General features: G+C 37.8%; 1 protein-coding gene across 1 annotated transcript in view; it reads right to left on the minus strand.

The window, feature by feature from the left end:
* The window catches only part of LOC5571969 (potassium voltage-gated channel subfamily KQT member 2), a 494,691-nt gene that overhangs the window by 139,304 nt on the left and 342,317 nt on the right, over positions 1–13,070 (minus strand). Inside the window, exon 4 of the mRNA XM_021849685.1 lies at positions 10,241–10,458. Within this exon, the coding sequence (XP_021705377.1) occupies positions 10,241–10,458 (218 nt within the window). The remainder of the gene's footprint in view (positions 1–10,240; positions 10,459–13,070) is intronic.

The raw sequence follows: 13,070 nt of genomic DNA on the forward strand, positions 1-13,070 counted from the left end.
GGCTCTTTGATTCAAGTGAGGAAGCAAAGAGTGCCGCCTATCGTGGTCAGTTGTTCCGAATTTGGGGGATTTAGGCAGGAGATCTTAAACTCCATTAGGGGAATCAAGGTTTCCTTCCAAATCGCAAAGAAAGGAGACTGTCGCGTTTTGCCGGAAACTCTTAAAGATCGTGAGCTTCTTCTCAAACATCTTGAAGAGAAGAAGCACAATTTTTTTACTTATGACGACAAAACTGAACGTTTGTTTAAAGTTGTCTTGAAAGGTCTCTCAAGTGACTATAAATCACCTGAAGAGATCAAAAATGGAATAAATGATTTACTTGGATTTTCCCCAGTCCAAGTAATCATTATGAAAAAGAGAACCCATTCTGGCATTGTTCGGAAAGGGCTTTCTCAAGAATATTATTTAGTTCACTTTAACAAAAAAGAACTAAATAATATTCAAGCTTTAGAAAAAGCAAAACTTTTATTTGATGTCCGCGTGACATGGGAACATTTCCAGAAACCTGGAGGAAATTACCAGAACCCCACTCAGTGCCGTCGGTGCCAAAAGTGGGGTCATGGTACAAAAAATTGTCGCATGGATGCTAAATGCATGATTTGCGGAGGTTCTTCTCACGCTAAGGACGTCTGTCCAGTGAAGGAAGATACCACCAAATTCATATGTTGTAATTGCGGGGCTAACCATAAGTCCAATTTTTGGAATTGTCCTTCACGCAAAAAGGTCATTGAGGCTCGTGCCAGGCAGATGAAAGATAATATCCGTTACGATAACGGTCGTTTCCGGAATTTGCCTGGTAGAGTATCGAACAATGCTCATTTTTCAGTTAACGATCGCTTGATCATGAATCATACCCATCAGGAAGATCATAATCATGCACAGTCACAAACTAATTTTAATCCGTCGGGTAGCCGTTCGAATCTTTCTATTTCGAATGTATCTACCCACGGTAAATCCTTTGCCGATATCGTAGCAGGAAATTCGAACTCCTCCCCTGTTCGATCCATGGGTACCCATTCTACTAGTTTCAAATCAAATGGAAAAAACCCTACCGCCACAGGTAACTCCGCTCCTTCGTCTACCGAAAATTCCAATGGGAAATCACATGACATGTCTGCCTCTGATTTTAATTTTCTAACTGAACAATTGAATCTAATGATTGATGCAATGTTCAAAGCCACCACTATGACTGAAGCAGTCCAAGTAGGTGTAAAATTTACAAATCAAATTGTTATTGGATTACGTTTTTCTAATGGATCCAAATAATAATTTAAATATTTTAAATTGGAATGCTCGTTCTCTGAATGGTAAAGAGGACGAGCTGTTTAATTTTCTTACAGTTAATAACGTGCATATAGCAGTTATTACCGAAACGTATTTAAAACCTGGATCTAGACTCAAAAGAGATCCTAACTTTTTTGTTTATCGTAATGATCGACTTGATGGGGCATGTGAGGGAGTTGCAATCATCATTCATAGGCGTATAAAACATCAACTGTTTTCATCATTTGAAACTAAAGTTTTTGAAACTTTAGGTGTTTCTGTTGCAACACAGAGTTCTGTTTGATCTTTCGACCTTGACGCTTGCTCCTACGGTGGCGAGCGACGAAGGCAGGAACAAACATGTCGCGCGTCGGTCTAGTAAGTGAAAAAGTGGCGTGATCGGTTAGCTGTTTTTGATCCTTTGACCTTGACGCTTGCTGCTGGGCAGTGCGTCAAGAAAGCCAAGTTTTTTTTCCTTTTCGGGTCGCGCGCCTTTTTTTTTCTGAGTGCTTTTATATAGCCGAGCAAACGAGTGAGGCTGAGAGTGGATTGTGGCTGCACAGTGAAAGATAAAGGATCAATTGGTGAGCTCGTTTTATGCTACTATTTCTAATCTATAAAGTATGTTTGACTGCACATTTAATCGTTACAATTGTGGGACGTAAATATGAATTTTCAACAAACTATGAATTGTTCGTCACTGTGAGTGTCGACACAAACTCTGATTCATGAATTATTTATGTTTCACATTTTTTTTTTAATTTTCAGAACACCCCTTTTTACCTTTATTTTTGTAATTAAAAAAAAACTTTGAATGGTTCGACATTACAAGTGTAGACTTGCGAAAAGTTCACTTTATTCAACAAACTTTGGATGGTTCGCCACTGTAAGTGTCGGCATAAGAATAAGAGTGTTCTATGATGTTCCAACCAATCAAGTTTTTTGTTTCTTTTCAAATAAGTAAAATATAATAACACATGCTTTCGTCCTGACAGCTGTAGGAATGTTACATTTAGGTATTTGTTCAACAAACTTTGAATGGTTCGTCACCTCAAGTGTCGGCATAATTTTCCACTACATAGAAATTGTTCATATCAAATGAAAATATTATATTTACAAATAAGCATGTATATATCTCACAAATCATTATTTATCATGGTCTAATCGCTTATCAAAGTGAATCCTGTGACCCAACGATCCTTCCCATTAACACACATCCCTCCCAGTAACCTTTGTGGAGATGCAGAGGCAAACAAGGTCTCCAAATAGCAAAGGTTACACACTAACATTCCTTCCCCCAATCCCACCTGACTGCAAGGACGTGGCCGGCGCCGTTATTGACCTTGTATAAATAGAGGCACTGAATTATGCACATTGAAGAAGATTATGGCCAATCCCAGCCAAACTTCTAGTTGATTCTTTGTGCATTTTCACTGACTTCGGTTAATCACGGAATAGCAACCATTGATATGTGTAGTCAGTCTAAGCTAAGCTAAGCTAAGCTAAGCTAAGCTTTAGGTGTTTCTGTTGCAACACAGTTTGGTAAATATACTTTCATAGCTGCCTATTTGCCTTTTCAATGCTCTGGGCAGCAAGTTAATTTGCTCCAAACTGACTTGCGAAAATTGACTCGCAATAAGTCAAAATTTTTTGTCATTGGTGACTTTAATGCCAAACATCGGTCATGGAATAATTCTCAAAGTAATTCCAACGGCAGAATTTTATTTGATGAGTGCTCTTCAGGATATTTCTCAATTCAATACCCTGATAGCCCCACATGTTTTTCCTCTTCTAGAAATCCATCTACGATTGATTTGGTCTTAACCGACTCTAGTCATCTTTGTAGCCAACTGATTACTCATGCTGATTTTGATTCTGATCATGTCCCTGTTACATTTCAAATATCCCATGAAGCGATTCTCAATCCAATCAGCTCCACTTTCAATTATTTACGAGCTGACTGGAATATATATAAAACGTATGTTGACTCCAATCTTGATGTTAACATTTCTTTAGAAACTAAACTTGATATTGACAATGCTCTTGAAACTTTAACAAATTCCATTGTTGAAGCCCGGAGCATTGCAATTCCAAAATGTGAAGTAAAATTTGAATCCGTGATTATAGACGATGATCTTAAACTCTTGATCCGTCTTAAAAACGTGAGGAGAAGGCAATTTCAACGCACTCGCGATCCTGCTATGAAAATTATATGGCAGGATTTGCAGAAAGAAATCAAGAAACGTTTTGCTCAATTAAGAGAACGTTTTCGAAAATGCCTGGGAGACTGATTTGGAAGAAGTGAGAACTACTATTAAAAAATTCAAAAACATGAAAGCTCCTGGCGATGATGGAATTTTCTACATCCTCATCAAGAAACTTCCAGAAAGTAGCTTATTATTTTTAGTTGATATATTTAACAAATGTTTTCAATTAGCATATTTTCCTGACAAATGGAAAAATGCTAAGGTTGTTCCAATTTTAAAACCAGACAAAAATCCTGCAGAAGCTTCTAGCTATCGTCCAATCAGTTTGCTTTCCTCCATCAGTAAACTTTTTGAAAAGGTTATTTTGAACAGAATGATGGCCCACATCAACGAAAATTCAATTTTTGCCAATGAACAGTTCGGATTCCGCCATGGACATTCGACCACTCATCAACTTTTACGTGTAACAAATTTGATCCGTTCCAACAAATCTGAAGGCTATTCTACTGGTCTTGCTCTTCTAGATATAGAAAAAGCATTCGACAGTGTTTGGCATGAAGGTTTGATTGTAAAATTAAAAAACTTTAATTTTCCAACATACATTGTTAGAATAATTCAAAGTTATCTGTCAAATCGTACACTTCAGGTTAATTATCAGAACTCCAGATCTGAAAGACTTCCTGTAAGAGCTGGAGTTCCTCAAGGCAGCATTTTGGGACCAATATTATACAATATTTTCACATCTGACTTACCTGAGCTACCTCAGGGATGTCAAAAATCTTTGTTTGCGGATGACACAGGCCTCTCCGCCAAAGGACGAAGCCTGCGTGTCATCTGTAGTCGATTGCAAAAAAGTTTGGATATTTTTTCTTCATACTTGCAAAAATGGAAGATTTCTCCTAATGCTTCCAAAACTCAACTAATAATATTCCCACATAAACCAAAAGCTCTTTATTTGAAACCTTCAAGTAGACATGTTGTCACGATGAGAGGGGTTCCAATAAATTGGTCAGATGAAGTTAAGTATCTAGGGCTCATGCTAGATAAGAATTTAACTTTCAAAAATCACATTGAGGGCATTCAAGCCAAATGTAATAAATATGTAAAATGTCTCTATCCCCTTATTAATAGAAAATCAAAACTTTGTCTTAAGAACAAGCTGTTGATATTCAAACAAATTTTCAGGCCAGCCATGTTGTATGCTGTACCAATATGGACTAGCTGTTGTAATACCAGGAGGAAAGCTCTGCAGAGAATTCAAAATAAAACTTTGAAAATGATTCAGGGAGGAACCCTGGTATAGTACCAATGAGTTACATAGAATATCCAATGTTGAAACATTGGAACAAATGTCAAATACAATCATTAATAATTTCAGGCAAAAATCATTACAATCTTCTATTGCCACGATTAATGCGTTATTTGTTTAGGTTAAGTTAGGTTAAGTATAATAAAAACATTTTTTTTTCTCTTATAAGCAGGTGAAATCACCTCACCTGTAAAAAAAAACTGAACTGCTACGGCAAATGAAATGTAATATGTTGTTAACAAAATGTTAATTAAATCTTAAATTTGTTTTACCAAATTAGGATGATAGTGTTGTCAAATAACACAGAACACCTAGATATAAGAAATGAATGTAATGTTTGGAATGATACTAATAAAGAAATTAAAAAAAAAAAAAATAATAATAATGCAGTGAATATGCTGCTTCATGCTAAAATATTTGAAAGTATTGTTTGCAGTATTCATAAAATACGAATTTACAGAACCGAATTTCCAGAATACTGATGCGTTTTACTTTCACGGTATCTTCTGCGAAAATTGCGCTTATCCCACACAATAACAAGCTGGTTCTAACGGTAACCAATTGAGCGATAGCCGAACAGTTGATCTCTCGGTTGTCCACGATTCACTGTAGTCAGAACCGCCACACTGATGCTGTATACTACACGCCAGGTTTTCTCACGACCAGAGCCGGATCAACAAATGTGGGGCCCGGGGGCCATTTGCTTGTGGGACACTTTTACCAATGAAACATTTTGATAGGGGAAAAGCACCAATTTTCGACCCATTCATACGATTTTGGCCTACTTTGTATGGAAATCCGAAAATTGGCACAGAATTCTTCAGAAGAGACAAAATGATGAAAAGTTAAATTATTTGATTACATTAAAAAAAAGCTTGAAATCTCTTTTAAACGTAAGTCGATTTTAAATTTAAACTAATAAAATTAATATGAAATTATTATTTACTGGAGTTCTCCAGTAGAGAAGCTACAGGGGATAGGCAAAATGATTGAGATAGGCAAAATTTTGCCCAAATTCAAATGCTTATAACTTTATGAAAAATGGATGAAATTGGATGCATCTGGAAGCAGTCGACGGCAAATTTGGTCCAGTTTTAGGAACTTTCTGGGCCATGCATATTGGCCACTGGACACCGGAGATGTTCCGGATTTTCTGAGGTCATGTCCAAATGTCGTTTTTTCTGTCGCTTGTATTTTTGTGCGATGTAAAGTTAGATAGATGTTTGCAATTTTCCTAGAAACTAGAACTAATAGGAAGTTGAATGCCACTGGACGCATTAAGATTGGTTGGAAATCTTCAGAAATATGACCATTTCCGTAAAACTGGTTCCGGAAAGCATGGTCAGTCATGTTTGTATTTCAAATCATGTAAATATTATCCGGAGCTATATCCAAGCGGACAGCAACCTTAAAAATGATGTTTCCTGCAGCGTATTCAGAACCATTAGATGCACAGACCACTCTATAGAAGGTTCCAGGTACCCCGGGGGAAGTGGTCAATTAGGAACATATCCGGAACCATATCAATATGGACAACAAACTTTAGGATTTTCAAAGGGTATGCTTTCCGAAGCATTTCCAGCATCACCGGCTGCCATGACCACTTTATAGTATGTTCCAGGTGCCCCGGGGGATGTGGCCAATTCAAAACATGCCCGAAAACACATCAATATGGGTATAAACATCAAAATTTTTGAAGGTGATGCTAATAGAAGTATTTACAGCGCAACTTATTTATACGACCACTGTATAGTAGGTTCCATGGGCCCTGGGGGATGAGGTCATGTTTAGAATTGGCCTCATCTCTAGGAGCCCCTGGAATCTACTATAGAGTGGTTATTTCGTGTGATCGTAATATTTTGCTTAGAGATCTCAATAAGTGCTGTAATGTTCAGTTTTAGCATAGTTTTATTAGAGTTGTACGGAATTCTATAGTTATTCATAAAACAAATGCATTAAATCAGCTTTGAAAATGTTACTCAGTAACTTTACGATTTTACTAGCTCAACAACAAAATCATTCGCAGCTTTAACAAAAATATCAAGTGAATCATAAATCTCCGATTACACCAAAAAAGGTGAACTTTAGTGCATACAGACTTGTTTGCTATTTATATTCAGCAGATCTCAAGTACTATGTTTTGTAAAGCTTTGTTGTGTTCAAAACTTCTGAAAGCGCCAGCTCGAACGACTTTTGATGCTAATCTTCCATCAAAAGACGTTCAAGTTGACGCTATAATTGAATTAGAAGAGTCACAGGGATACAAAACCATGAAATTTTAGCCGTCGCATGCCTAGTTTTTATGGTAAAATTTAGTGGTCCCATATTACGGGTTTTCCGGTGGTAATTTCGGTACCCAAAAGGACCAGAATAATAATCAATTCATTCTTTTGGCAAAATACATTCAAACATAATAAATCGTTATCAGTTGGACACAAGTCATTTGTTTTTTTGGCATCATTCCGAGTAATTTCATCGAATTGTCCAGATTGGGTACCTTCCGGGTCTCCAGGAACCGGTTCTGCATGAACCATACTGGACCGAGTTTTTCAAGGGATGTGCACCGGTAATTGGTTCCTTATTACAGAGAAATTTTATGACAAAATATCCATCAACCGAATAGTACCGATGTGACAAAACTGCGATGGCAACTTACTTTTCGGATGTTCCGGGTTTCCGGAACCGGGTATGAATAACTAAATGATTTGAGAATCTCTATTTACAGTCCACGTAAACACCTATTCAACAATATGAGGACGGTTCAGATTACTTGTTTAGTTACGAAACTACAGGTTGTCAAAGTAAAGGTATTTAAAAAGACTATTCTTCAGATGTGGCAGGTTCCCGGTGACGCAATTCCGGATCTCCGGATGGGTTGTCGACAATCGACATGTGTACCTTTCATTTCAGCCTAACAGAACTAAATTCGGTCAACACACTGATTTTTAGAGCTCTTTGAATTGGTGGATGGAAAACGACCCTAAGTCACAATTTGTAACTTTTGTTTATGGAAGCTCCCTAAGGGGCCATTCAAAACTTTTGTCTCCGAAAAAACAAATGTTCCCACAAAAAATACCTAATTGTCTGAAAAAGTCAAATTGCAAGGTTATTTTAATCAAAAGTTACAATGATTTGAATTTTGAAATGGGTCGAAAACGACCCAAGGACCTTACTAAGGTTAAGTTATATCCCAAACTCGGTAAAAAAAAAAAAAAAAAAAAAATATATATATATTGTTCTAGACCCCCCGACCGATTATTTTCGTTTTGGTCGCAAATGAAAGGGGATAATCATGGCTTTCTTGTGTCAAAATTTCAGACATGCCGAATTTTTCGTTTTGAAATTGCTCTACGAAACACACCGTGAGATGAACGGACATGTTCCGAATCGGCCACATTCCCGGGGGCACCTGGAACCTACTATAAAGTGGTCATGGCAGCCGGTGATGCTGGAAATGCTTCGGAAAGCATAAACTTTAAAAATCATGAAGTTTGATGCCCATATTGATATGGTTCCGGATATGTTCCTAATTGACCACTTCCCCCAGGGTACTTGGAACCTTCTATAGTGTAGTCTGTGCATCTAATGGTTCTGAATATGCTGCAGGAATCATCATTTTTAAGGTTAGTGTCCGCTTGGATATAGCTCCGTATAATATTAACATGATTGGAAATACAAACATGACTGACCATGCTTTCAAGAACTAGTTTTACGGAAATGGTCATATTTCTGAAGATTTCCAACCAATCTTAATGCGTCCGGTGGCATTCAACTTCCTATTAGTTCTAGTTTCTAGGAAAATTGCAAACATCTATCGAACTTTACACCGCACAAAATTAGAAGCGACAGAAAAAATGACATTTGGACATGACCTCAGAAAATCCGGAACATCTCCGGTGTCCAGTGGCCAATATGCATGGCCAAGGAAGTTCCTAAAACTGGACCAAATTTGCCGTCGACTGCTTCCAGATGCATCCAATTTCATCCATTTTTCATAAAGTTATAAGAATTTGAATTTGGGCAAAATTTTGCCTATCTCAATCATTTTGCCTATCCCCTGTAGGTAGAATACAGGACGCTTCGATTATTTCTGGTTCCCCTATGGTTTGCTCAATTTTCACCACCTAAAATTTCAATCTTGTCGCTCCCTTGCGACGCTTATCCACTTATTCATTTCATCATTTGTAAAAAATCGACTACAGACTCCCTTAATCGTTTTTGAATCTTTCTTAATATTTTTGTTTTTGGTGAAGTCAACAATTTCTCATTCTGTTTGCTCTAATATTTGGTTTAAGTAATTTTATTTGAGGTTATGTGCATCATGTGCCCGTATTATTCCGAGTTTATTAAAAGAAATTGAATCTTTCAAATCATAAGACAGGGGGTCTGTAGCCTTGAGGTTACGCTTTCGCTTCATAAGCGGAAGGTCATGGGTTCGATTCCCAGCCCCTCCACAAAAAACCCGTTTAGCCACCAGAAGACGCCTCACGGAGGACCGTGCTTTGGGGAGCTTATCCATCCTCCGTCAGTATCAGATGGTGACTGAGACAAACTGACCCTCTTCGCAGGCAGCTAGCCTCACTAATAGCAGAGCTCTCTCCTACCTGCTCGATGTGAGAGTAAAAGAGTAGGAGAGAGTGAAACTAGATATAAATATAGATAAGTTGAAAATAGATCTGTATCGGTAAAGAAGCTACAAGATCAACTGAGTCCGGCACAGTAGTGGCCACGAGCACGAAGTGCCTTGAAAAAAAAAAAAATCATAAGATACCAAAAAGTATGTACTACTGCATTGAATCTAGTTATTCGTAAAAGTTTAACTATAAATATCTCGCATATCTTGTGATCTTGACCCAAAAGCCATTGGCAACCAATTGTGTAGCCCCCTACGCCAATGATGGGCTATTCGGGGAAACGGGGTTTTCGTGGAACTGGCATTCGGAGAAACTACATTCTGGGAAAAGTAGCACAACCTGTAAAACCACAAAGGTGATAATTTTAATTAAATAATTACACATTCATTATCCCATTTAATAATCCTTAGGCTAGAGACTCGCAAAAACACAAAGTCGCCTGTGGAGAGCGCCATCATACTCCACAGTCTCCGTTTGCGGTTAGGTTTTATTTAGACCCTCCTAACTATTCGTTCCTAGGCATGGTCAGTACGGAAGCAGCATCACACCATGAATTAGAGATCACCTGTGAGGTGAACTCCTACCACCCGAACATGCAGTACGTTAATTCTGAGCTAGTTGACATTTCGCGGCTAACTAGGCTGACCAGGAAAATAAAGTCGATGATTGACTCCTGACTTTCCCAAGGAGCCAAATAAAAAATCCGAATTATCCGATCCCACTTGAAGCTCCTCGTATCAGCGTTTTGGTCGTTGTCGTTGCCAGCTACTATATTCATCGCATTAGGGAATATTATGAACTTCAACATACAAGCCTACTCAACTCACCTATAATACAAATCGGCTTGCGGATGAACCGCAGCCGGCCGCAGAAGCCCATGTACTTGGACCGGCAGCCGGCCGACCAGAGCCGCACCAGGTATTCCACGCCGAAGAACACCACCAGGCAGATCTCCATCCAGAATAAGGTCTCGTTCGCAAACTTACTGTACTCCTCGATCGTCGACAGCACGCTAAATATCAGACACACCAGCACGAGCATAAACCTGAAATGGAGCAAACGGTGGGAAATTCTATGATTAGTTTTATCGGTTTGTTAGAAAGATTGTGAATCTTTTTTGGTCGTGTCATGAAATTGGGGAAAGTCGATACTTAAACCATTATAATAAACCGAATAATTATTTTGTTTTTCTTAGTATCACTTCAAAAATATCATTCATATATGGTATATAGTTGTTCTGTGTTATACAACATTCTAACTCAAAAAAATAAAATAATTCATGTTAGTATTAACAACCTCAGCTTAGTATTCTTGTAACGTCATTTAGAACCCTATTCGTAGTTTTCGTTCTCATTGATAAAAATTGTTTGTATTTGTTATGTATACTAGAGTTCGTCGTGAATGTCGCAAACTGACAGCATAACTTCAAGTTTAGTCTGAACACCAACCAAACAAGACGCCACCTATGCACATTAAAAAGAACTAAAGAAATATTTCGTAAATTCAAATCTATTGCGTCTTAGAGAATTGACCAGAATTTCTCTCGTCGCTCCTACTAAATTGCGCCGATGAGCTAATATGAAAATTCCCAAATTAGCCAATTTAAAAGAAAACAATAGTACAACCTTTGTACGCATTCGGGTGGAAATTGCGTTCATCTAAATTAGCTCAACCCTTTTTTAAGTCTGGATCGCGATTGTTCTCTCATTATAGTGGAGTGCGTCAAAGCGAATAGATCGCAAGTTGTCGGAGTGATTTCTAAAGTTTTTTAAAGATAATTCAAGTCAGTTTTTGAGTAGTGAGTTCGGTTTTAAACTAAACTCGAAGTAAGTTTTCGGGAATTTTAGATTTATTTCAGTGTTTTAATTTAATAATTTGTGTTTTTTCTGTTGATCGTTTAGATATTTGAATTTTTCGAGTTAAATTGGATTATTGTGATAAGTGCCTGATATTTTGTGAGTTTCGATTAATATAATTCAGGTAAGCCTAATTTGAATAATAAGTGAGCAAATTAAGTGAAAATCCGCGTTGAATAGGCTCTCCTTGCCCAATCAACGTGGGCGGCTAATCTGGGCTAGTATAAATCGGAAGCCCTCCCTCGGATACGGCTGGGACTACAATCGGCCGCCACCAAGAGGCTGTGAGTTCCCGAGAACGCCACCGATCCGACTTGCTGTGTAACATCGGCTACCAACGTTTCGAAGCTCGTGTGACATTTCGCTCGCCAATAAGACGTCCGGCGTGAGCACCGTTCCAAAGCTCTCCACTCCACTACAAGGGGACGCCTTTACCCCTTATGCGACGCCGACGCGCGAATCACATGGTGGTTTTACCGGTCGATGGAGTAATTTGACCCACAGCTATTGGAAGTTTTGCAATCGGTAAACCGCATGGGACAACCGACGAGGGATTGTCGCCGAGAAGAAAAGGTCAGATCTGACTATAGTAAATAAGAATTTGCTCATACATAAATTCAAAATTAAATCGTGACGTCACAGTAGGGATTAGGCTTGTTTGAATTTCAATAAATAATTTCCCGTTAAATTTAAGGCAATCGATTTGAACTCGATAAATTTGAAGTTTTATAAAATAAATAACTTCGGTTTGAATTGTTGATTTAAATAAACTTACTTCTAGATTAGTTAGATTACTCCACTAGTTTTATTACGTAACGAATTGGTTTTTGGCTAGATTTAAGATTGGTGTTTGGGTTCTTTTAGTGAATAAGCATTTCCCCCATTGGTTAATTTCTGAATTTATTTTTCGGTTTCGGTATAATTTTTATGATTTGGAATTTGGTTCTGGTTAGTTTTTGGAGACGTTTGGGTTGTTTTAGTGCGACATCGGTTCTTATCAACTAGGTTGACCTGCCCTGAGAGGGTAGTTTCATGCCGGGTATTAGAAAGAGCTAACGGTCCTTCTTATTGGAAGGTGGCGCGTAAGCCGTTTGCTTAGCGTAACAGAACGGAACGTTACATTCTTATGAGCACTTTTACAGTTATGAACTGCCATTTTAAATAAACATTTAGAGCATGAGCATGAGCATACACAGAAAAAAATATTTAATTTTCAATGTGATGTAAACTGAAGTCTACTGTAAAAATAAATCAAATTCGTGTGTTGTTACAGCATCATGTAAATTTGAATGAATATACATTTAATTTTCAACTAAAAATGGTTGAATATTACATGATCGTGTAAAATTAAAGTGAATTCGATTGAAAAATAATGGAATGGTCGTTGAAATTTAGGTTTATTTTGATGCTCCAAATATGTGCATGAAAATAAACTTAAATTTACAACATATTTTTAGCTGTGTAGATGATCGTATAATTCGTAGTTGCTACTCCGTGATTGACCAGAACAATCGAAGTTGCACAGGAAATTAATGAATGGGGCTTGGGATTAGCTGTCCATTCTTCAATGTGCACAAATCGAGAGCTCAATTTTTTTTTCCTTACAGTCATCGGGGAAGGGAAGGAATATTAGTTAGACAACCGTTGTTACAACAGACCGAGTATACCTCTGCATCTCTACAGTTGTCATGGAAAGGATATTGGGTTAATGGGATAAGGTAAAGGTCTGGGAGTCACCAATCGGTATCGCGAAATAATTCGATTATCGCATTGTACGCCGAACAAGTGTTCATCACTTGCC

The sequence above is a fragment of the Aedes aegypti genome, chromosome 3, assembly GCF_002204515.2.
Source record: "Aedes aegypti strain LVP_AGWG chromosome 3, AaegL5.0 Primary Assembly, whole genome shotgun sequence".
NCBI lineage: Eukaryota > Metazoa > Arthropoda > Insecta > Diptera > Culicidae > Aedes > Aedes aegypti.